This window comes from Neopelma chrysocephalum, unplaced genomic scaffold (genome assembly GCF_003984885.1).
Source record: "Neopelma chrysocephalum unplaced genomic scaffold, ASM398488v2 Primary Assembly neopelma1_43, whole genome shotgun sequence".
Lineage (NCBI taxonomy): Eukaryota > Metazoa > Chordata > Aves > Passeriformes > Pipridae > Neopelma > Neopelma chrysocephalum.
Window position 1 is genome coordinate 4594924 of NW_020897702.1, and position 26416 is coordinate 4621339.

Below are 26416 nucleotides of genomic sequence, written 5' to 3' on the forward strand. Positions count from 1 at the left end.
GGAAAGTATATCCTCCAAGACAAAGATATATATCCTCCCAGATAAAGAGAACAAAAATGGTTGGGAACTGGATTTGAGATGCCTGGGAGATTAAGCCAAGAGTGCTATGTCACCACTACACTAACCCAGCTATGCTTAAAGTAGGTCATTCCCATATTGATGCAGGTGTGTGTGCATGAGAGTGGGGTCCAGCACACAGTGGAAATGCTTACTAGCATTTTTCTATTGTACTTGTGTTTTTCAGGGACAGAAAATTCTTGTTCCACTCTTTTTTATTTTCTGTTCAGTAAAACATTGCTGAATGCACATATAAAACCACTTGTGTAGTACTTTGAAAGAAAATGTGTATTGTAATAGATTTTGGTCTTAGTAAAGGGGATGAAGTCATTGGTGTTCTACTGTATGGTCCTGGCAGGAAGAGGAGATGTTGGCAGAGCCAAAATTGTGTTGGATGTGCCAGGGACCAGTGAGGGCCAACTGATTCCCAAGTGAGCCAAGGGCAGTAAAAAGGCAGGTGAGAGCAGTTACCACACCAGCAAGGAGCCAGAATGTGAAACAGCAAGTTTGGGTCAGGATCAGATCCAGACACAGTAGTTGGGGTCAGACACTACCTGGCGATCGCCCAGCAAGGCCATAAGGGTGGTGCAAGACTGGGCACAGATACACTGGCTGTGAACTGTGATGTAGCATAAGCAAGGACCAGTGTTACAGCTTCAGTTTAAAAGCAGATCCCAAGGGACAGGAGGGATCCCAAGGGACTACCCTAGCTTTGTCCACATCAGCCACCAGTGAAGGCAGTGACCTTGTACTGTGCCATCTGAGCTCCCTAGCCACTGCAAGTCCTGGCAGGGGGTACTTTACAGGCCCAAGTACTGCAAGAGCTCTTCTTCGTTAGCTGCCAAACTTCCCAATAAAATATCAGGTAATCTGATTAACTGCTTATGCCAGTTGACTATTTATAATAAAAAATAAGCAGCGGCAAATTAGGTGCTCCTGTTGCCTCTACTTTCTTGCTATGGTTAGACATCTGCCTGCTTTGCCACTCAGAAATGGACTTAGGTTTGGTGCAGGTGGGAAATTTGGGTGATAGATGACACAAGCACTGCTCTGAGCTGTCATACCCTTCAGTGAAGAATGGGCAACAGTGATGTGAGGTTGTCCTCCAAGACCTAGTTCTTTGCAGTGGCTTTTGGGTGTCATTGCCACAAACAGTGACCAGGTACAGAGTCAAGAGTGTACATAATACAAGGTAAAGCTCAGCCTTGCTGGGGGAAAGCACAATCACAGCTGTATTTTATGTCTCTGCATACATTTACCTATGTATGTACCTGGTGGGCAGGTATAAGTAGTAAATACTGCAGTACAGAGAAAAGATCGTCTTTTTCTTCCTGGAGAAAAGTAGGGAAAACCAGGGAACTTTACTTCAGTTTACATGTGACTTTCAGTGTAATGGGCAAATCTAAATAACGGTAGCATTTAGACTTATAATGATGAAGGTAAATGGGATTTATCTGATAGTGTGCTCTTTAGACTCTATTCCATCCAGAGGATGTCAAAATAATGGCAATTGTAAACACCTCATTGAGAGAAGAGAGGAAAAGAGAGTTGAAGGAAGGCCTTAGGTAGAGGAGACCCACTCCATCTCACCTTGCATCTTGCTCCAGGTTGCAGTCTCCCCAGTAGCTAGATCAGTATAGAAAGCTCCAATAGTCTTCCAGTTCTTACAGTTCACTGGGTCTCCCATTGTGTGGGTGTGCTGTAAGCTGTATCAGTAAAATACAGGTTATAAGTGATTCTCCATAGAAAGCAGGCAAGTTACATCCTGGATTATTTCACCAAACTGTTTTACACTGAGCTCCAGAAACAGTTTTGAGTCCCAGAAATAGTTGTGCCAGTGGAACTGATAAAGGCCCATGGGGATGGAGAAGGCTTCCACTGGTAGACAGAGAGCATTGGAACCTTTCCCACTGGCTCTGCAAATATTGTAATGTTTTCAGGTGATCAACTGAAATATTGCTTTGATTACATTTTTGATCCTGGGAGCACCCAGTTGTCTTAAATGAAGTCACTTGGCAGGTGCAGATTCTGTAGATCTGCAGACGAAGATCCAGTCTGCTGTGCCTTGACACCTTTCTTCTCTCCTGACATCTAGAGCTTGGGACTGTCTCAAAGACAGTCTAGTCTGATCCTGTGAGGTGTCTACCTCTCTGCTGTGAGTACAGGGATCAACAGATAACAAGAGGTTCCCCAGCTGTAAATCTGACTCATGCATTCTTTCATGGGCAGGCACCTGCTGTTGCAGGTGCTGGTGGTGGCCTTTTGCGTAATGCTCTGAACATTGGAACCAGTGCCACAAGGAGCTATTTTGAGCACTGGTGCAAATAAAAATTTTTTTCCATGACTAGAAAGAGTCAGGTCAGGTTGAGAGGGTCTCAGCTGCTGGTATAAGTGGGATTTTCTGGACTCTTTATTTTTGCCAGGTCCACAGGAACTGTCCATGTGATTCCTACCTCAAGATGTTCCAAGGGTTCTATTTCCATTGGGGAATAGAAACCACAACCTCAGGATGTGTCCCAGTGACTTGACTAAGTCATATCCAGACTGAAAGGAGTTGTAACTCCATCTAACTCTTGAAGCCAGACATGCAAGAGTCAGAGAGCAGACAAGAGGCAGTGGCCTGGTTGAGCGCTCAGCTATGAAAAGTCCTGTGTGCTTAGGGCTGTATCTATGTTTCTTTGCAGCGTGGTTGTGGGCTGCTCAAGGCAGACCGAGGATCAGAATGCCTTGATTACTTGCCTTTTCATCGTATTTCCTATTGCTCTTTTTCTGTGTTGTTCCAATGAGTCTTGTTGGCCAGGGAGGGGTAAGGGAGGCGTATTGGAGAGTTGGTGCTTTTGCTGCCTACAATTTGATGATCTTAGTGTCAAATGTGTGGATTGTTCAAGCAAAAGCCTTGGTAGAAGTTATCTTCCTTCAGAGCAGAGTAAAATTCAGCAATACAAGGTACTGCTGGCCTGCAAGTGAACATTAAAAACAAATGTTTTCTACTATGAAGGCCGTTTCTCTTCTCTCTTTTGCAGCTTCTGTAGTGTTTGAGATTGAGCAGATGATCAGCCTTGCAGGAAGAATGTTTACCTGATAGGTTTCAAAGAGGGCTTACTCTCATCTGCTAAATTTGGTTGACTTTCTTTCTAGTATTTAGCAATAGTCTTTTTAACAAATGCTAGAAAAAGGAAAATCCCCACATTTAAGAGCCGAAGAGAACATAACAACTGTTATGTATCCATTATTCATAGAATCAGAATATACTGAGTTGGAAGGGATCCAGCTATCATCGCCCTGCACAGGACCATCCCCAAGAGTCACAGTATGTGCCTGAGAGCACTGTTCAAACACTTCTTGAACTTTGTCAAGCTTGACGCTGTGACCACTTCCTTGGGGAGCCTGTTCCAGTGCCCAGCCACCCTCTGGGTGAAGAATCTTTTCCTAATATCCAACCTAAGCCTTCCCTGACACAGTTTCATGCCACTCCCACAGGTCCTATTACTTGTCACCACAGAGAAGGGACCAGGTCCTGCTCCTCCACTTCACCTTGTAAGGAAGCTGTAGACTACTATGAGGTCTTCCCTCATTTTCCTCTTCTCTAGGCTGAACAAACCAAGTGACCTCAGCTGCTCCTCCTAAGTCTTGCCCTTGAAGTCATTCACCATCTTGGTCACCCTCCTCTGGACAGAGTGTAATAAGTCTGATGTCCTTATATTGAGGCACTCAAAGCTGCACACAGTACTCAAGATGAGGCCACACTAGTACAGAGCAGAGTGGGAGAATCCCCTCCCTTGATGGGCTGGCAATGCTGTGCCTGATGCACACCCAGGACACAGTTGGTCCTCCTGGCTGCCAGGGAACACTGATACGAGTCACACTGCTGACATATTCAACTCACCATCGACCTTTTCTGTGGTGCTGCTCTTCAGTGGAACCTGACAGACCTGTAGTTACCAGGGTCGTCCTTCTTGCCCTTCTTGAAAACTAGGACAATGTTTACCAGCTTCCAGTAGACTGGGGCATCTCCAGATTCATGCTAGTGCTCCCCAAGGGCTCCTCTCATTAGGAGGCACTCATTAGAGTGGGGGCAGCTGCTGTCACCGCAGGCTCTGCCTCATGCTGAGTCAGCTGCTCTTGTGCAAGCTGCCAGCTCCATGTGGGCCTCAATACTCTCCTGGGGTTCCCTTGGCTCTAGAAACTTGCCTTGTTCTCTACGATCCCCTGCTCCGCTGTGAGCTGTGCTTGCACCAGAGCTGTTTGTCTCAGTGAATGACAGTTGAACTCCAAGGGTAAAAGTTGTCTTAACATATGCCACCCACTACTTAGCATCAGACCAAGGCCTAAGATTCTGGTAAAAAGAGATCACGTTGCCTGCAGGATAGACTTTTTCCTGGGACAAGTCTTTGACTCTTTCCTTAGTGTTTGTTCAGCCATAATACCTAAACTACTCTTCAAAGCTGGTTTGCACCCTACTAGGTGTTGCAAGTTGCATGGTGATACATAAATAATACTACTACGTATGTTCCATGCAGCCCTCCAGATGCTTCAGCCTAGGTGTTTAGACTGTTACATCCAGTTCCAGGCACAGGCTTCCTACTGTACCTTCATTCTGCTTTATGGGAGTTTCTGCTGCTTCTTCCTTCCCTGTATCTCACTGCTGGGGTCTTTTCAGTCTACAAGCTAGCTCTACATCTCATCTCTCCCTGACTTTAGCATATAGAAGAGTGATGAGGTGTTAGGAGTAGATCTTTGGGTTTGTCCTCCCTGGTCCTCAGAGATTTGAGTGGGTTAGGAGCTGATGACATCTGTTGGAGAAGGAAGGAGCTATGTCTTGCCAAAGAAATGTGGTCTTTGGAGGGCCATGACTGAATGCAGCTGTGATGTAGGAGGTGTGAAGAGGGTGGGGAGGAACTGGTGTGACATGGCTGCTGAGCTTGTGATGGGGCCTGCATCATCTCAGACTCAGCACGTACTCAACACTGGGTTGGCCAAAGACAGGCACAAATAGTTCCCTAGCTCCTTCCATGGGGAGCCCGTGCTCCTAGGGGGTCTGAGCTGTCAGGAAGCCCAGTATCCTAGTTCTAGTTGGTCTGTCCTCCCTGGCTGTTTTCCCAGCTGCTGTCCTCTCCACTGGAGGAGGTGATTTCATGTGAGTCATCCTCTTCGGGAAAGAACCCTTTGGGTTCTTCCCTCCATGTTGTGAGCAGATGGGAGGGAAGGTATCCATAGCTATTTTATTTTCAAGGTCTCAGCTGGGGGCAGGAAGGTTGGAAAATGCAGACTTAAATTCATAGTTTAGGGTGTCACTTATGAATAGGAGTCGGAGAGATGCGTGCAGGAAATATTCTCACAGACTTTAAACTTTAAAGCTAAACAGTTTTCATCTGCACAGGATGATGTGCTGGGACACAGGAGGTCCAAGTTCTATTTGTGTCTCCTGTCACCAGCTTCCTATGACCTTGGACTAGCTGCCTAACCTCTCTGTGTGCCTCCATTTCCTTCTCTGTAAAATGGGGATGATCACATTTACCTGCCATCACACCCACGCAGACATGCTTGCCACTTATTTCATAGCATAAAAATATAGGAAGGGCCATACTGGATCAAACCGAAGACCTTACCTATGCAATAACCTTTCTCTGGCAACACAGGGAAAAAGTGGAAAGATGGAGCTTGTGTTTTGCTGTCACAGGCTCTCTGCTGATCCTTCAAAAAATAAAATGCGTGTGGGAAACTCGAGGTATGCACATAGGGAGGAGAAATATATTTCCAAGATAGCCCTGGATGTTATAGGGTCAGTAAAGGCCAGCAGCAGCGCTGGCAGGGCAGACTCCCGAAAAAGCATCCTTAGCCAGTGCTGCCCCTTCCTGGCTTCCCTGCTCTCAGCGCTCAGTGCTGCTGGTTGGGGACCCGTGCTGGTCCGGGCCAGGCGCCGCACAGGCCGGTCTGCCCCGCCGCTCCCCCTCCTCCCGGAAGGTGGGGAGAAGAGTCCCGGGTCTCCGGGGCACGCACGGCGCTTTTGGGCGCTCTGAGCATCGTGCCCGGCAGCCGGAGAACGACTGTATGGCCCCGGCCCGACCTGGTCCCCGGCCCAGCAGCCGGTGACGGGACGCGGCGCTGCCGGGGGCTTCCTGCGGAGCCAGAGAGGGGCCCTGCGGGACTGGGACCCCACTGCTCAGCGTTTGGTCTGGGAATCGCAAGTGCGTTGCGCGCCCTCCACGGGGGGACCCGGCGACGTGCGGGCGGCGATTCCCGCTGCCTGCCTCGGCAGCGCTGCTCCGGCGGGAGGGCACGGCCGGGATCCGTGGGGGCCGGGAGCGGCCAGGAGAGGGAGACCGGCAGGGGAGCGACCCTGTACCCCCCGACGGGCGTGCGTGCAACAGGGCAGAGAACGCATCCCGCGGAGGGCGTGCTCCCGGCGGAGGATGTGGGCGGAGGGGGCGGAGGGGTGCTCGGCGAGGGGTGGAGAAGTTATAAATCAGCGGGGCTGGAGCTGGCTACTAACTGGTGCCCGCGAGAGGTGAAGCTGGCAGGGCAGCCCGCAGCGGACGCTCCCTTTCCGCAGGTCGGGTCGGGGCAGAGCGGGCGGGTAGGGCTCAGGGGCTGCTGGATGCGGATTCCGCGCCGCGCTGAGCCGTTATCTCCGCCACCGCGGGAAGCGCCCGGGACCGAGGAGAGCCCGTCGGAGAGGAGCCGGCACCTCTGCCCCTGCCTCGCCGCGGTCGGCAGGGATAAAAACCTGCGCTCCCGCGGGCAGGACCATGCCCCGCCAGCTGTTCTCAGGGATCGTGCTGCTGGGAGCCGCCCTCCTGCTCTCAGGTAAGGGTCTGCCGGGACCCGCTGCCGCAGTCAGCCCCCGCTGTTTACCGAGCTCTCCGAGACGGGCCCCCAGCGACGTGCCTCCTTGGCGGAGCCTCCCGCGCCCCTGTCCGGCCCCGCTACGCCCCGCTTGTCGGCTGGAACCGGCGGGCACCTGCCTTCCCTCCGCTCCTCTCCTCTGGGCAGGGCCGGGGAAGCGATCTCCGCATTTCAGGGAGCGAAACGCCGCATCCTGAGCGGTTGTTATCCTCCAGATTCCTGGTGGCGTGCCCCCGGAGCAGAGCCCCGGGGGTCCGGCGGTGCGGAGCCTCGGTGCCTCTTCTCCTCCGGGCAAGACGGCGGTGGAGGAGAGGAAAGCCTCTCCTGGGCGCGGGGGACAGCCGTACATGACCGGGAGATGTCCGAACCGCTGCATCACGGAAAGCAAGCATGTCTTGGCTGCAGGGCAGGCTGCTTTCCCCCGCACTTTGTTTCGAAGTATCCCAGTTCTGCCCGTGAAGCAGAAAAGGTGCCCGTTTTCTTCGCAAAAATCCAGGTCCTGCTGCCGCCCACCGGTCAGGTCGGCAGAGCATCGCTGATGTTGCCTGAGGGGTTGGCTGCGGGGTACCCGGCGTTGGTCTTTCTGGAGAGTGCGATGGAGCTGCTCTCCGGCGCCTGCATCCCCCAATGCCGCGTGTGCCAGGACGGACCAGTGCAGATTTGCTGTTCTTAACTGAGTTTTATTTTACTTTGAGTGAGGAGCCGGCCCCGATGGGACGGTGCGCCGTGGTGGGCAGTTCGTCCCAGCGTTGCGTGGCTGGTCATCTGGGAATAGGGGTGCGTGGGGGTCTGTAGGGATGCCCTTCAGAGCATATCGGCGGGCTCCCGCGGGGGACGGCACACAGCATAAAGGGGCTGGCTCCCCGCGGGACAGCCGTCGAGGCAGGCGTTCCTGCGGTTAGCAGCGCGTTCGCCCGACCCACCACGCACAGGTGGCTAGAGGCTCGGTCTGCTCCGCACCGCTGAGCCAGCGGGAGCGGTCCCGGCGCGGGCGGTGCCCGTGCTGCCCGCCGGCGGCAGCCGTCTCCCGAGGCTGCCCGGGAGGAGAGCTGGCGGGGCCGCTCCGACGAGACGTTTTCCTGCTCGGGAAGTGCTGATTCATCAACTTTGATACAGATATATAGGTATTCTTCTTTTATTTTTTTTTTCTTTCTTTTCCCCAGGAAAGTGCTAATTTCCCCACATTATTTGTCTCCGCTAAGGAGGTTCTTATACCCAGGATGAAATAGGCACAGGCATGGGACACCCACCCTGGATACAGGAAATGTGGGTTCAGATCCTTGCCAGGCTTCCTTCACAGCTGGAGTTGGAACTTCGGCGTCCTGCTCCCACATGGGCTCCTGCAGTGACCAGCTATGCTGGGAACTGGCTTCCTCTTTCCTGTTGGAAAAGTTTTCCATTGTGCATATCATGGCAAAAACCATTGCCCAGGGAAAAGGTGGACACTATGAGCCAGGGGCTGTAAGAGACCCTGGTTCACATTGCTGTTCCAGGGACTGTCAATGATGTGTGCACCTTCAACCAGTTCCAGTGGGAAAAGCTTGACTTGCTTAAGGGGCAACCCAGTGCTCTGGGTGCTGGGGATGTACATCCCAGAGTTGGCTAAGGTGCTGTAGGCACTGGAAAGATGCTTCTCTGTAGTTTGCCTGAGTGCCCTTAAACTCCTTAGCTGGAAATTCATATGCCTCCAATGTACAAGAGATTGTGCCTAAAATCATAATTTAGACTTTTTCAAACTCATTGATTTTGATTTTTTTTTTTTAAAGAAAACCGTTCTTGTGCAGCTTTGTTTGGACATTCCAGATAGGTTGATCATGCTTCTTCTGGATCACTGGCAAAACTCTCCATATTTGCATTTGCACGGAGAGTTTCAAAGTTATTGGTGAAGTGGTGGGATGTTTTGTATCATACATCTCTCTATGCTTTTCTTCCCATTTAATCCTCCTTCACTGCCGATTTACCTACGATTCTTACTCAGGCTGTCCAGCACTTCCCGTTTACAGTGTTTTTAATGAAACTCTGTTCATCAACTCGAAGGTAAATAGACTGTGTTACAGTCTTATCTGTGAACAGCACTATATGAATCACAGTTATTTCAGTGGGAACTAGAACATCAAAATCCCCAATGGACTTTTCAATTTCATGGTCAGTTGGAAAAAATGAAGGAAGAAATTCTGGGTCAAATCTAATCAGTGCTGAGGGTAGTTTCTTGCAGTAACTAACCTGACTTCTCTGAAAGCACTGTTCAGATGCAAGTTCATAAGTTTCAATTTGATTTGACTACTTGCTGAAACAACTACACAGAGTGGTCTAATTAGGGATTAGGGCTGAAGACGCTAATGAAGTCCAGAAAATCTGGCTTTCCCACTTCTTCTGGACCTTTGTGGAAACTGGGCTCCCCCAAAAATTCCAAACTAAATTCACATAAGGCAGAAGAGTTAAACATTACTATATAACACAGATGTTTTAAAAAAATGTATACACGGGGTGAAAGTATCAAACTTTCTGACATTGCTGAAGAAAATCACACCATTTACTGATGTCTTACTAAGCAGGTGTTTTGCTCGTATGCTCTACACAAAGCTAGATTTCATTCTCTTACAGATGGTGTAAATCTGGAGCAATTCCTTTGGGCTAGGCTGGTATCTTCTAGATTTACAGTTTGTGCTAGAAGAAATCAGAACTTCACCTCTGCTGTAGTAAAGATCTTCATATCCAGAAACACCCAATACTTTTAAACCCCTAAAAATTTGCCACTGGGGAGGTTTGAGAGGTTTTTTGGTGTTGTTGTTTTTTTTTTAATCTGAACAATAACAAACAAGCTGAGCCTATTTTTTGTCAGATGCTTCGAAGACTGAAGCCAATAGCCCTTCACATTGTGTGGGAGTATAGGACAAAAGGAAATGGTCCAGATTTTCAGGACAGTTGATGAGTCCTTAGACTTTAATGTGGTTTGGAAACTTCAAGCACAATGTTTATCAGCTTGCTAGTTTTCATGTCTGATTGAGATTGGGAAAGGAAGAAGCTCAGCAGATGGGGTTAAGGTTCAGCATTTCCAAAGTCTGTGTCCAGTGGGGCTGTGGTGGGACTTTATCAGCAAAATTATTCCTTTGAATCCCCCAAAGTCAGAGGTTGAGACTTCCTGCTGTAGCCCCAGAGGGAATGGGAAGCAAGACTGCTGCTAGAGTAGCTTTGCCATGAAGTACAGAATGGCCAATCACAGTCATCTCTACCCTTGGAGGCAAATCTCTCCTACTGATGTGAGACTTCAAGAAGCAAACAGCTTCTTCCTAAGACATGGTTTTTCTTTAGATCTCACCCCTGCCCCCAACAGTTTCTTTTTTCCCCTCTATCAATATTTGTAAGAATGTAGAGAAACACTTCTGTGTACATTTGAGCATGAATTCTACCCATGGACAGAACCAGGCTCTTCTCTCTTTGCCCTTGCGATGCATCCTTACCGCACATACTCCTGCAACTGAGAAACCACCTTTCCCAAGCATTCTCATCTGTGAATGGCCTATTCTGAAATTGGTCCAGTGATTGTCAGGAGGGTGCCCACACATTTTTCTCCTATTGAGATGCAGAAGCTCAGTTTAGTTTCCCTATGTTTGGAGTTCAGTACTGGATAAATCCTGGTGGTTACTATGCAGAAAGCAAGAGTTGGAAAAGTGAAAATAGGGGCACCAGTACTCTATCCAAAGCCAAGTGTGGCACAATATCATGTCCTTGTGACCAGCAGAATGAATTCATGGTGGAACTAAGCAAAGTTGTAACAAATTGAGAAACACCAAGGGTGTGGGCAAAGAGATTTTTTGGAGGTAGTTTTTTCTGAAATTTAAGTCTTGAGCCATTGAGATGTATGAAGAAACTTGGACTGGGAGTGTGGATGACTGTTTCTTCTGTATTAAGTCATGTTTGTATTTGGGGTGGGTTTTTTTTGTGGCCTAGTGAGTAGAAGTGTGCCAGTCTAAAGATAAAGAGGATGATTTAGCTCATGGTGCATCTGTGTATTCAAGACCGTTATAGATGCTTGTGAAATAGTTAACTGATTCATTAATAATCTTCCATAGACTTTTGTTTGTCTTGTGTTAATGCAGGAACAAAAAGTTCATGTTCATGGTGATCTGATTTTACTCTCTCTGTTGTTTTTCCCTCAAATCCTGGTTGTTTTTCATTATCGAAATACATATCCACAATGTTAAGTCACCCCTGTAACATATTTAGAACACAATCCAGTGTGATGTGGTTGACACTAATTTCTCTTGGCATGACTTTTCTGGATGATGGGGCTGCTCTTCCAGCATTCACTAATACATTGCACTAAGCACTTGTGCAATCTTTTTTAAGTTGTATTCCTTCTTTTGGAGTTATGGCCTTGAAACAAGTTTCTGTTTGCTGTTGGAGCAGCTGAAGGATGTGGAAGTGGCTAGAAGGAAGTGGTTTCTAGGATTTCAGTGGGTTGAAGATGCTGTGGCAATGTGGTGACATTGTTTCCATGCCGTGCCTGGAAGCAAGTGTGGAGCGGGCAGGGCACAGAGCTGGAGACCTGTGAGCAGATGTCTTTGCTTCTCAGATGTTCTCTCAGGAAGCCTATGCTCTGGGAACAGACCCCCTGCTTAGTGTGTGGGGAGCAACAAGGGATGAATGTGAGGGCATTTCATGAGAGGAATTTTACGATTTCACATAGTTCCCTTAAACGTCCTTCCTGTGGGATTCTTCCTTGACACAGAGTGAAGGAATTCACCCCTTTTGTTGCCATTGCCATTCTTCTGTGGAAAAACCTCTCATCAGAATGACCATAGTATAATGTTAACAGAAGCATGAGAGTGACCATGCTGGATTAGACAAGTGCTCTATTTAGCTTCACATCATGTCTCTGGTGGTGTCCAACATCTGATCTTCAGGGGATCAGAGGAGGAAGAGGAAAGGTTCAAGAGGAAATTTTTTTTCTAGTATGATCTAAAATCCAGTATTATTTACTAAGAAACTGTGGGATTGAAAGTCAAGGGAACTGAAATTTAGTTGTTGTCTATGTTTATGGCAAATGGATATTACATGGTGGAATTAAATTGCGTTGTATTGTATAGTACAGAGAATTTTCTTCTTCTGTTGTGCTGGTAGTGTTTGAGCTGAAACCTCACCTTTCTTTGTTTCACGGAGTGCTGCAATTATTGTTCATCCTAATCTATTTTATAAGTATTAACGATTATAATTGCCCAATGTTATTGAGCCATAGACAAGATTGCCAGAAATTTTCTGCCTTAGACGTTGTGATTTAGATGTTATTGAACTGCAAAATGGGTTTGGCCTCTTGAGCCATTGCAAGGGACTTCTCTGTGCGGACTGTTACTGTTTTCTCACCTCTCTGTTTTAAATTATTGTGTCTCATTATTTACTTGCTCTTGTTTCGAACCCAGGGCCTTTGTTTATAGCTCTGTTTTATAGGTTTGAATGGGGTGAATGGAAAGTAAGTTCCTGACTTTTCTTATTATCTGGGAGAGTTACAGGACAGCTCATCTGTAATGATGGAGCTTTGGAAATAATAACTGGCAGCCTTCAGCAAAGTGGAAATCCTTCAAATTTGCTTTAAATTTTCTTTTACATAGTTCTCAATTTTGTTTCTATGCTTACAGCTTAATGATTAGTACAGCCCCAGATGAATTTGACAGGCCTGAGTTGCTGGGTAAGAAGGCAGGTTACTGGCAGATAGGCAGTTTGTCTATCTGTATGAAAGTCTTCCAATTCAATCCTATTATATTGCTTTAGTTGTCCTGCCAGATAATCTGTAACTAATTTTAAGCATCAAGCTGGTAAAGAAATTCAGTCTGGTCAAGAAAATGTACACCCTTCCTTTATATAGGAATTCTAAATTATTTTTTTGTCAATTTTAGTGTACTTGCTTTGTCTTTATACCATATCAATACTTTCCTGCTATGCTAATTAATGGGGTAAACTTTTCTCCAAAATATTGATGATTATGTGCTGGGTTCTGTCACGGTGGAATTAGAGCAGAGGCACAGTGCTTGCTGCCACACGCGAGTTAGTGATACGGTAGATCTGATGACTCACAGACATAATCTGGATGGGGTTATCTATACTCCTGTAAGCAGCACAGGCTGACTCATGTGTGGAGGCATGAAATTATACTCCTGGGTGAATGCCAGTGTTTGACCACACAGCATCCCTTTTGTTGGGCAGATGATGGAGTCACAACCACTTCTCATCTGAATAGCCTGATCAGGATCTCTATGAAGGGGCCAGGACAGGCACATCGAGGTGGAGGGGGATTTGTGCTGAATGTGTCTGAGAAAGTGTTGCTACAGCCTAGCTTTGCTATTACCAGGTCTTACTGAGAGAAGCCTCAGTGGATCTGTTTGACTTTTTTTTAAACTGTGCATTCACCCTGTTGGAGTGAACATCAGACTAAGATGGACACAACTGTGGTGTTTATCTTCTTTTCTCAGTGCACACTACATATATATGTGTGTGTTTGGCCTCCTTGGTGTGGTTTACCAAAGTGACAATCCCACACAGGTTTATAATGTAGGAGTCAGACTGTACATTTGGGTTTCCATTTTCAATTCCATATGCTCAATGGAAAATATAAAGTTTGTTATGGATGGTTTTACTTCTTCTCTATAAGTATGTTTTCCTTATATAGCCAATGAAATGAACACCTTCCTCAGGCTAGACAATGCAAAAATGCTCATTTCAGATCCTAAGTTTCTAGAGATGTTAAAACTTGGTGGATAAAACAAGAAACCGAGATTTTTTTTCTCTCAGGTTTTCTGGCTGTTAAATTTTGAAACTTATTTTCAATTGGCATTATATTAAGTGCCTATGCTTATCCGTGGAAGTCACCTGGTGACTTCAGGGCAGACAGGACATAATCTTCTGATGACCTGGTAAAGCAAGTACCTTCAAGCAGATCTCACAGGGCACAGCACACTGAACTGCATGGCCTTGGTTGCCCAGGTATGATGGGAAATTGGTAGTAACTGGAATGAGATTTATTTCAAATGACCAACTCAGATTTTAGTTTGTTTAATTTCTGCATCTAAATTTTTAAATGAACAACCCCCCCTTTAAATGGCTTTACCACAGGCTTCTGTAAATGCAATCTGACTTAGCTAGGGCAAATACTGGCAAAACTTTTGGCAGTTATTGGGGAATAATTTATTTGTTTACAGTAATTGACTATATTGGCATGATAGTGTGTACTATTCAGAAGTGTTAATGAAGTGTTATCAGAATTGTACTTGCACTATTTGTAGCAACTGGGTTTTTTGCTTTGCCTCTATAGCATCTAACCTTATACCAGTGTGTGTATATACATCTAGGAACAGTAAATGCATAGAGTGAGTAAATAAATTATCACTTGCTCTGAGATGTAGAACTAAAGGGGGAAGGACACACTTATTCAGATACCTTTCTATGCCTTTGAAGGTCTTTCTTGGGCAGTAGAACATCCATTTGCCTTGCTGAATGATTTTTATTTCCAGGGCATGGAGTCAGGGTCAAGGTTTTTAGTATCTGCCCAGGACTCATCTAATCTACTGTGATAAATCTTATGCTGTTCAGATTCTATCAAAATGCATATCATACAGCAGCCCAGCTTTCTCATCCATTAATCTATCCATTTTTTTGACTGGCTGTTACATCCTAATGGTATTTTAAATTCCTAAATTATAATTGAGATTGATCAGACTAAAGCATTTGTTCCACAAATCACTTGGCATTTATTGTAGAACATCAAACTGGATAATTGGAATGCCCCTTCTGGACCTGAAAGGGATGAACCAATGAACTGATGATTTTTGTGCATCAATGTGTACTTTGTAAATAAATAGCATCCAATAATTTCCTTGATCTTGAATGCAAATGAGAAGATATTTCAGTCACAACAGAGCTATGTGCAAATGATGGATTTGTTAAGGGAATGATACAGGCTGAGCTCCTGCTTCTACTCTGAGAGTGCTTCTGTTTGCCAGCTATGTACCAGCAGACATGGTGCCTCTCTTTGCACAGGAAACAACAGGAAACAGGGGCAAAACTACCTTGCAGTCCAAGGGCCTATGTCTCTTAACACTTGTAAATCCCCATGGCCCTTAATTGCTCTGCAAAGTTCTACTTCGATAGAAATAGTGGTTGCATTTTGCTGCTTCAGGTCATGAGTTTGCTTGTCTGGACACCTGTCAACATCACCTAGGGGCAAAGGCATGCCTCCTTGCTCTCTCACAGTTAAGCTGTCCTAGTTTCTATTCTGCAGGCTTCAGGTGTGAAGTTTGGATTTGCTTCAGAGAAGTGGTGTGAAATGAGATGTATGAAGGACTGTGAGGTTTCCTTTAGAATGACATCTAAATGACATCTGCTTTGAGTCTCAGGGTGGCTCTTGGTTTGGTGCTGTAGGTCTTCCCTGGAGGCTGTTTCTACGTACAGGCAATGGAGATGATGCTTTTACCCCTGGGAGCAGGAACCAGACCACGTTGTCTGCTTTACCTGTGCCTGAGCACCAGAAACCCAGGCGACGTAGATGAGATAGAAGAGTGTCTTCTTCCAGTAGCAGTTCTTCTCAGCCACCAGCAGCCACAGAAGTAGAAAGCTTCATTATCCAGGGTGATCCCTTCTCCCCCTAGTACTGTGGCAGGACCAGACCAGACAGTCACACCTGAGCAGGAAAAAAAAGAGAAATTTTTTTTTGCAATCACCACCCAAATTTTGAGACAACTTTGCCTAAAAGTTCTCCTGTCTTTGGAATTATTGATGCTCATGAGAATCTCAGTGTTGATTGAACTAGAAGGACCGGTTGGCCAAGATTCCTTCTTATGGTCAGATGTAAATCAAAACTTTGAGTGAGAGTTGAGTCAACTCTTGAGAGTTGACAACAAGTTCATTCTCTCTCTTTTCTTTTTTTTTTTATTAGAGTAAATTGGTGTAATGATATAATTGGACTTATTATGGATGGCTACAACTGTTTGAGCAAAAAATTAGTTATATTTACAGAATATAACAGATTATTTACAGAATGTCCTGAAGTGCCTTTAAAAGAGATGGTAATAAAATAACCTGTCAAGAATAGCTTTGAAAAAAAAAATTATTGATATCCCAGGTTTCTTACAAAATGGAGTAAAGCTGTATATCCCATATGAGGTTAGCTGGTGGCCATGTTCTGATTAAGGTGCTGCTGCAGATCAGAGTCAGCTCATTTTCACCGGAGATGAACTGAAGGTCAACCCACTGGGTACCACCATGTTCCTTAACATTTTGTCCAAATTCTGCAATTGCTTATTAGTTGCACCATTCCCTTCAATGGTATGACTCATAAGGAAATGCTCATAAGCAAGAGTAAAGTCCTGGACTGCATTTGAACTGAATGACCCACGTTAAGGATCACAGAGAGGTGAAGATCCTGTAAAGAAATCACGTGCACTTTCTTTCCAGTGCATGACTGTCTCCTACAAAATGCTTTTTTGCTGAATATTGTTTGAATTAGGAGGAAATTATATTTGATGGTAAAAACAACAAAGGATCAGTTATGTTTAACAAGCCTTAAAACACGTGTAAATCCAACAATGACTGAAACAATTACTTCATGATGGATAACTTTATTGCCCGCAGATGGCACTTTAAACCCAGAAAGTCAGATTCTTTGTATACACTGAAGTTGCAAAGATAAACTGATCACCCTCCTTATCCTCTGACTGTGCAGGTGAAAAAACAATTAGTCACCATGTTGAGGATTACTGGGGTGGCTGGAAGACAGTCACAGCCTCAAGTTATGAAAAAGATGTTAAAAAGCCATCAAACCTGTTAACTTCAAGGAAAATTATGATAACTCCTGATACTGTATTTTTCTAAACTAAACCATAAAACTAGCTTTTGAGTTTACTTTCTTTAGTCTAAGGTAGCAGAAATACACAGTGTATGAAAGAAAATTTAAAAGTAGAGGCTGGAAAAATCTGAATGGGAATAATAATCGGGAACATGGTCCCAGTTTTGGGTTCATCATATCTATCATTTTTAAGAGAAATCAAGATTTAGCAGAAATCAGTGGAAGGTTGATAATGTGTGCATGGTTACTCATTTGTCTGTAGAACCGGACACTCACATCATATTGAAAAAATATAAGCATGTTCATTTATCTTACCTTTTTTCATAACTTGTGAACAGTGTTTTTGGTTAATAGAAAATTCAAATTTTTGTTTATTTCATTCAGAAGAGGATCAGCTTTTTTACAGGGCAGAAGATAATTGAAAAAAGTTGTTTTTTTCTTGCCTTGCAAATTACAGATTGCTCTCTGCTTTCTTTAAAAAAATTTGTCCTTCCCTTTACTTTACCTCCCTTACTTTACTTAGAATGGCTAACTTTTGCAACCTAAAGTAATATTTGCTCATTAATTAATTAATAATGTTGATTGACTTTCACATATATCTAATAAGCCTTCCGAAACAAACAAAATATGCCAAAAAATCACCTCTTTCCCCATGATGGGAGATTCCTCAATCATCAGGATTAATTAGTTCTCTTGTTGTCACATGAAAAGAAGTTGCACCCCCCAATGTAGGTCAGTGTGAGGGTAGGCTGCTGATGGTCGCTTAGTGACAGGCACAATGATAAGCCGAATGTGTCCTGTTGAGCCATGACCCTTCAGAAAAGACAGTGTCAAGTAAAATGCCCACAGAAGGTACATAAAAGGCATAATCCACTTCTAAATATTGACAGTAGGAATTTCCCTGCTATTCTCCTTCTTTTTTCTTTTCTGGTAAACACGTCAAACTCTATTGTATTTGTACTCTGCATCAGTTTTGAAGCATTTAAAAATGTAAGGAAGCTAATGACCCATGAATAGATAGGATGTCAAATAAAGTTATTTTTCTTTGAGACTTAGCATCCCGCCAGTAAACATACTTGTAAAAGCAACAATATTGGTTTGAAATAAGACTTCAGCTTTTTGTTAGTGAAAAAATAAATAAATGAATATAAAGCAAAGCTGCTATGTCTTGCCAAATACTCTGACATTAAGTTTTGAATGTTAATATGTTTAATTACTGGAGTTAAGTGTCTAAAATGTACTTGAAATCAACAATGAAATACTAGCTTGTATCAAGGGGAGCAGAGTTAGACAAACACCAAGCACTCCTGAAGAACCCACCCACAATATTTACAAATACTGTGCTGTCTTTCAGATATATGTAATTTGTGTGAAAGGGCAAAAGCTTGAGTATGTATCCAGTATATTTGGGTTTCGTTTTTGCCTACAGGATGGGGTGAGAAGGTATGTGTTTTTGGGTTTGTTTTGTTTTTCTTTGATTTTAATAACTCTGAGGCAGATTTTCTGACATACAGGCTTCCAGGCTGCATTGTCTAGTATGCTTAACTTAAGACAGATCTTTAGATTTTGATGTCTTTGTTTATATCACTGAAGAGTTATGAAGAGGAAAAATTTGTAACATTTATGATGGTTTCTTGCCTGTCACCCTTGGCAGACTTTGAAAACAACAGCAGTCCACATTCCCAGGGCTGGTCTCCTGGTTGCAGCGTGGGTCAGGTGTGGGCATGGTGCTGCATGGCTGGCTTTGCTCCTGAGCTTGGTGCCGATGCCAGTGCTGAGCAAAATGGAACACTCAGCACTATGGGCACGAACAGGCACTGCAGACTTGCCCTCCTGCTTGCTGTCAACACCTGTCACACGCATGGATTTTTCAACTTTCCCACAAGTTTTACAGTGGAAGCAACAACCTATATGTTGCTCTTAAGTAACTAGTTCTAGTGTTGCAGCTTTAGCAGCTGGTCTTTGATCCCAATGGTTTCCTCTGGCAGACCATTAAGTGATGGTTTTTTCATACACATTGAACTGTTTGTAAACATAGTTTCATGCTTTCAGCTTTTCAAGAGCCTGAAATAAGGAGCAGTTCAGGACAGTTTGAGATCAAGTTTCCCCCTTGGGAAAGATTTAAAGAACAAGATTCTTAAAGCTGGATATAAACACTGTCTTCTTGGGAGAGTATCTGAGCCTGCAATTCTGGGATGACAAGAGGAATACAAATGAAATGCCAAAGGATGGTAGTTTCACAAAATGGTCAGATTGTTTAGTTGGAGGACATTGGCAAACCCTTTCAACCAGAGTGCCTGGGTTGCTCCCCAAGAATCTGCCTAAGCCCTTGCAACATCTTATCTCAAATTCTGAGTGATTAGCTTCAGGGACATTATTTCTGAATGGCATATGAGTAGACATAGTCTGTAAGCATTAATGGGAGTCTGTCCCATAAAAGCACAGTGCACACTTCAGAAGAACCAGCACTCAGAGTTGAGAGCCATAAATTGTAGGTAAGAAAAATATATGTTTGCAATATATCATATAACAAATTGCTTCGTCAAAGATTTGTTGCGTCCTTTTCTCCCCTCTTAAGAGTTGGCAGAATATATTCATTTCTAGTTAGAAGTATGATTTCCAGTTAGAAGTCTAGACATATCCAGAGGAAGTCTATGTATTTGTACAGTCTCACCATTCAGATTTCTGGTGTTACTTGTGGTTCAGTCCAGAAGACCTCTTTATTCTGAAAATTTGTTATGCCCTTGCTTGAAGCTTGTTCAAGTGAGCTATAGTTTACATCTATGTTCAAGTGTATCCTTTAAATCTTGTTTTGAATAGGCATGGATGATACTATATATAGGAAAAATACTGAAGCCACAGCTTCAGTACAGGGCTAAAAAGAAAAACGCAGATAAATGTAATTAACTTAGACATGAAAGGTTAACTAAAAAAAGGTTAATTAAAAGTTAGTTAACACCAACAGTTTACATTTCCTAAATTGCTAAGGAAGAGAAAAAGGCTGCTGAACACCTGCAGCAAACAGTTTTGCAGACTTAATCAACCATTTGCTTTTTTCATGGATTGTGTTCAGTAGTCCCAGAAGGTGATTTAGACCTCTTGTCTCCACCAATGTTATAGGGAATCAGTATGAAATACTTACTGATAACTGCAGCACAGCTGGCTCCCCAAACTCCCCAAAACTGGCAAATGCTGGCAGTGTCTCTTTACTTTTGTACAAAATCTTTGTATTTTTATCATCTCTCCCCAGACGTGGAGACTTGGCTTCTCGACTGTTCTCAGTCTGAAGGAATTCAAGTCCACATCTCAGAACAAAGTTTTGATATTCAGCCTCTAATCTGAGGCTACATCTGCTGCTGGATGAAAGCTGCTGAATTTGTAGCAGCAATTGACTTTGGAGAATGTAGTCAAACTTTAGTAACCAATCTCAGCCAGAACTGGTTTCCAAGAGTGCCTTCTCTAGCAAACAAAGGAGAGAGGCATTTCCAATGGGTGATCCATAGCTGCCAAATAAGGTTCATGTGTTTCTATGTTTGATGCATACAGTTGATCATATCTGGCTGTGTCAGGGACCTCTTGAAAGGACTTAAAGTTGCTAAGCTCAGACTGTACTTTCAGTTCTGGTGGAAAGATCTGCATTACCCTTGTTTATGTGATGCTGCTTCTCCTGTATGTTGACAAAATAATATATTCTCTTGGAGCAAAGTGATCGGGAATACTCACTGCTCCTCTCTCACAACACTGAAATCTTCACAAATTGCACTTGAGTCCAGATCAGACTAAAACTAGTTTTCAACTTTAACTGTTTCAAAATACTTCTTTGTTATGATTCTAGCTTCTGGAACACTTTGCTATCAGTGTGAGGGCAATGGGATGGATCAAGGATTGTTTCTTCTCTAAGACATGCACTTTTGTCAGCTTGCCATGAAAGCTTTTGTGGCCATAGCCTATTATGGGGCAAAGATAAAACATATCTTTCCAGCCAGCACCTACTGACTTGATGAGAACTTGATGAGAGGGAAGATCTGGTGTTCCTTTGGTCTTCTGACCATGGGGCTTTTTCACGGTCTTCCTAAAAATTGCCTTCACATGGCCTTTGCAAAACCTACCTGGATGTTTTCAAGTGTCATAAGCCACCTCTTGTTACATTGACACCCAGGGTTTCACCCATATCAGAAAGGTCTAACCATGACAGCATGCTTGCTTTCTCAAATAAGCAGCAAATCTGGTCTGGAGGGTGCCTTGATCTTGTTCTCAAAATTTATTGTAAAGCTCTCCAGTTACCTTTTGACACCACTTCACTGGTAGGAAGCATGAAGTTGTCGAGGGACCATAGGTAACAGTACTGTGAACTTTAGTTAGGAAGGGAAGATCCTTAATCTCCTTTCACTCCTTCCACATCAGTTCCAGCTTTGCAGCAAATTGTTTGAGTGGGATTTTTGTATCTTAAAAGTCCATATGTGGCTCTTGCCATGGAATTGGCTGACTTTTGACCTTTCTGTTGAAGGGGCTGCCATGGTGGCGTTTCCTAAGGAAATACAGCTGGTGGTGTTTGAGGGCATGCTTCCTTGGTTAGATGTGTAGCCACAAGGTCCTGAACTTTTTTCATGGTATGCTCAGTGAAAAATTTGAGAGCAAAGTCATTGACTGATAGCTTTCATTTCTATTTTCTTTCCTGAGTAATGCTGCTGGAAGATTATGTGAGTCCTTAATCAGGACAACAGGACTTTGCTCAGAGGAAGAGAATATGTGGGGTTAGAGGGGCACACAGATTTCTTTTCTTTTCCTTTCCAGTATAACATCATAAATGTGAGTGTACTGGGAGCAGAATGATTTGTCATTATTAACGCTTTGTTTTTTTTCTTTGTTTTTCTAGGATCTAATTCAGGATCAAAATTAAAAGTTCCTGAGCTGAGTATAAATGCCACGCAGCACGTTGTTCAAGTAGGACAGACTTTAAATCTCACTTGCAGGTAACCAACTGAGTTCAATTCTGATAATTTGGTAGGGAGATCATACACGTGACACTTTCTTTTTTTTTTTTTTTTTTTTGGTAACTGAAATTAGAAAAAACGAAACCTTATGTTGTGGAGAAAGGTGGGGAATGAACTTCAATGGCAATTGTTTAATAGTTCTTTGTTGTTTCTGTTGTTGTTTTTGGAAAACAAGATAAAAGAGAACCCCAGAAATAGCCTGATATAATAAAAAAGAAAGCTTGGGAACTGGAGCTATATAATTGCAGCCCAACATAATTGTTTCTGCTTCCTTATCTGTATTTGCAGGGGGGAAATGGTTCATTCATGGTCTTTGCCTGAAACTCTAAGCAAGGATAGCAAAAGGCTGAAAGTAATTAAATATGCCTGTGGAAGGAATGGGAAGCAGTCCTGCAGCAGTCTGACCTTGAGCAGAACTCAAGCAAGTGACACTGGAAACTATAGCTGCAAATACCCAACAAGTCCAGCGAAAAAGAAGAAGGAATCTACAGTCTATGTATTTATTAACGGTAAGACTAAATTTTTTTAACACTTCTTGGTACTTGCACTTCAATACAGAGAAATGGATAAATAAGGCAGTTCAGCTGTGGATAAATACAGAATTTTGAATTATATTTTCAACCTTGCAAAATATTATGATAATTTACCAATTAATGTATAAATCTACTTTCCCAGAAATTTCAAATACAAATATTAGTGTTTTATCTGTGAGGAAAAAAAATAAAGAAAAAACTCCAATCGAATCAGTAAATGGAAGTCCATATGGAAGTGAACTAGAAGTGAATATGTCAAATGGGTATCAGAGAAATCATATCTTACATGATTGGATGTGATGAGATTTCTAGGCAGCTGAAGGATGTCTTTCCAGATCACTGATTTATCCCATGCTGCAGAAAATTATTATTTGCGTGTTAAGTCACATTCAAAAATGTACCCTGCAGTCCATGTTACACAGATTGTAAAAATCTAGAGTAAACAAAACCAAATTAAACACACAATTTGTTCAGCAAACAAGTATTGTGTAATGTATGGGAAGTGCTGGAATTAGGTCAGTTAGGCTATAAAAGAAATTTCTTTCTGATCCTGTATTCTTCCAGAGTATCAATCAGACACTTCTCAGAATAGTTGAATTCAATAGGCAGAACAATAACAGAAGAAATTATAAACACTTTAGGGATTTAATTAATATTTTAGTTTTTCTTGATTTTTACAGAATAAAATTAATAGATTACTGTGACATGTCATGATTCACAGATTTTGAAAGCCCATATTACAGAGAATTTGCAACTGGAAGTTTTCCAAATTATGGGTCTGCTGCGTCTAATGAGTTCACATCAGAGTGAATTACCCTTTGTTTTCATTTTGTAACATGAAGAATGGGACTGGTGCTGTGAAAAAGCAGAATGAAGTGGACTTTTCACTACAGTGATAGAAAAATATAGCTCCTTCCCATTACTTTGTGTTACTTTATTGAGAATTATTGACTATTTCATGCTGTTATTCTGCTTTCCTTCATCTGAAATATACTGCATTGTCTTTCTCATCCAGTCGTTTTTATATGATTCATTGTAAATCCAACAACAGAAGCACAGACAAAGTAGGATATTCATTTAATGACCAACATTTCCTGCAACCTAGGACAACTTACAGTTTTCTTGGATGACTTTTGCAAGTTCCCATCATGGGACATTCTTAAACCTTCCACCTCGGATGTCATCTCTATCTGAGATCTACCCACAATCCTCTCCATTCACCACATGAGAAGGACCTCTCTGCTGAACCCATTTTATGATATAAGAATGCCTTTACATTCTCTTGGTCTCTTACCTCTTTGAAGTGTTAATTTTTCTGGATCCTGATTTTTTACAAATGGAAGGCACAACCAGTCTTTCTAATTCTTCACCGCTACCCAGGTTGTACGTGTCTTGCCTGCATCTGAAAGAGATCCTCAATTAGAAGATTGTGAACCAAGGTTATCAGCAGAATTCAAATTGTGATGGAAGAGAAATGTATCATTGCAGAAATACTTTTAGGACAGCCTCTGGCCACTCACCTCTGCCCCTGCACGCTATAATCAATTAAGGAAGACTGCCTGAGTGTCTTGGTTTTGTTGGTTTTTCAAGGATGTTCAGTCATAAATGTTGACATCACTGTTGAAGAGAGGGTTAGATTATATTTCTCCTCCTAACTTACTTGATAAATAAATAGTAAAATGTTTAAGGAACAAACCTGTATCAAGGTTAGGCCTCTTTGGGATGTTAATTTTCTGAATTTGACAATCCTTTTGATTGAAAACCAATTTCTTAACATTTAAGTGTTGATTGTGTCCTAGGAAACACACATGAGAGTTAGGGCAAACTATGGATAATGAGGAAGGCTGCAAGGAAACTGCTCATTTAATTCCTGTTGGAAGTGTCACTCTGCCCTAAGGTGGAGAGGAGTATATTAGTCATCCAAAAATTTACAATTTCAGGAATAATATTTAAGTTGGAAAGAAACAAGATACGGAGTACCAAAACTCACCCTTTCTGATAAGTGTACTGTTGGCATATGAAAAGAAAATACTTTTTCCATCTTGTTATCTCTATCTCTTTTCTATCTGTCTCTTATAATAAGTCACTGTTTCTGTGAACATGCATGAAAATTCAATTATCTGTTTCAAGTGGGGTTAAGATGGAGATAACAAAATCCTCTGTGAAGACTACCTTTCCTGAGTTTAGTTTCATTTTGCATGAATTTGTGGGTATTTAGGAAATAAACATTTGTAAAATTTGTGTCCCTCCTAGTTTTGTATTGTTTCCTGTGGCAGGACGTTGTGTCAGTCCATTTCCCATATTAGCTTCATGTGGATCACTGAGGTGCCTGTTTCCCATGTCTTAGCATGCTGCAGATGAGAACAAATAGTTGCTATTTACAAACACAGAATCCAAATCAGGAAAGTTGATATTGTTTGTACAGGAAGTCATCACTTATTGTTTTAAAAATGTTATTCATTTCCGTAATTAGAGTGATACTGAATATGAACTGGATTAAAAAAAAAAAAGAAGTCCAAAGACCAAACCACAATAAACCCAATAAGTCCTTTGGTTCAGTAATGAGTGTATGCTACAGCAGAAAATGAACTTCTACAGACAAAAACAAGATGAAAGACAATAAGAAGGAGACTGCAAGTCCCACATGCCCCAGGATGACTTGGAGCATTTCTCAAGTCCTGCTTTTGGGGATCAAGAAGAGGCAGGCTGGTGACTTATCTTCCAGGAGCTGGTCCTGACACCACCCTTCTTTCAGCTGGAGAGGTCACTGCTGAGTTGCAGAGGCGAGTAAGTGCACAGTGTCTCGGCAACTCTTGACTCCACACAGTTCAGGAATTGAGACATTAAGCAAGGGAAATTAATTCTCTTAAGAGCCTTCAACTTTGCTTCAAGAAAACTGATGGCCTGACTTTGCCCATGAACCATGGGAAAATGAAGAAAAGCCTCTGCCAATTTCTCCACTATATTGCAACCAAAACTTCTCAGAGCTTTGTTTGGTAAGCCAACTGCAGCCTAGTAGTAAAAAAAGACTTGCGGTGAACACTCACTGCCTACATCACAGTGAGTCATGGGGAATTTTCTGCTTGAAAAGAGATAATGATGGGATAAAGACATTTAAGAAATATCAAATTATCAGCGGGCTGTTTTGAAATCTATAGAGATTTCCCTGGGGGACATTACTAAAACTTTTCTTTCTCTCAGCCTTGTCCCAGTATCTCCAAGACACTTTTCACTTGCTGGAGCTAGTTCACTCTCTTAAAAAATGTGTGGTTCTCTTTATTCTCTACTCTCATCATTTCTTGCCTTTGGACAATTGTTCCCATGGTATGACAGAGAAAAATCCTGTAAGTTCTATTACATTGATACATAGTTAGATACATTGATACAAAGTTAGATTTTTGCAAGATTTTAAACAAACTGTGATTCAAGTTGAAGTGTTGCGATTTTCTGTAATGAAGACAGTTCTCGGCTAGTAATATGCAAGAGTAATGTCTTAATTATGTTGTAACAGAGAATAGAATTCTTCTCTAAGTATTCTCTGTATTTGGCTTTAGGGCATTAGCCCATTTCTTATTCGTGTTCTACCTCTCCTTGTCTGTCCTTATGATCCTGCTGTGTATGTCTTCTGAACACTTAATTTTCCTTGCGAAATGAGGTATTTTAAAATCAGACCTCTAGGCTGAGTCAGTTGTCTATCCTCTTTCTATAGTTAACAGAGAACAAAAAGACCTCATGGTGTCTACCACTTGTCACTGACTTTACAGGAAATCTGGAGAACAAGCTTAGAATAGATGTCTTGCTTTGAGACTGAGTCAGATGAGACAAATCAGAGCTGGGTAATTAAAGGTACACATCCTAACAGTACTTGTACTCACCAATGCCCAGAATGTTAAACATGTCTACTAGTTGTATGTATTTGGCTTTAGATGTGTCTCAGGCTTGGCAGTCCAAAATGAAAGGCTCTAGCACTAAGGAATAGTTAAAAATGTAAGCTTTTGAAGTCTCAGAACGTCTGGGGTTTTGAGCTCTTTTTCGAACTCTAAAGTTGTATGCTGCAAGTTCTGAGTGTATGGCATCTCCTTGGGAGGTCCACTTGCTGACAAATAGCTGGATCCAGCCCCAGAACTGACATGCATTTAAGATTTAGCTGG

At 43.0% G+C, this 26416-nt stretch overlaps 1 protein-coding gene across 1 annotated transcript in view; it reads left to right on the plus strand.

The window, feature by feature from the left end:
• Positions 1-6514: 6514 nt before the first annotated feature.
• The window catches only part of FLT1 (fms related tyrosine kinase 1), a 114179-nt gene continuing 94277 nt past the window's right edge, over positions 6515-26416 (plus strand). The window contains exons 1-3 of the mRNA XM_027677811.1: positions 6515-6864; positions 21615-21711; positions 22021-22241. Of these exons, the coding sequence (XP_027533612.1) occupies positions 6807-6864; positions 21615-21711; positions 22021-22241 (376 nt within the window). The 5' untranslated portion in view covers positions 6515-6806. The remainder of the gene's footprint in view (positions 6865-21614; positions 21712-22020; positions 22242-26416) is intronic.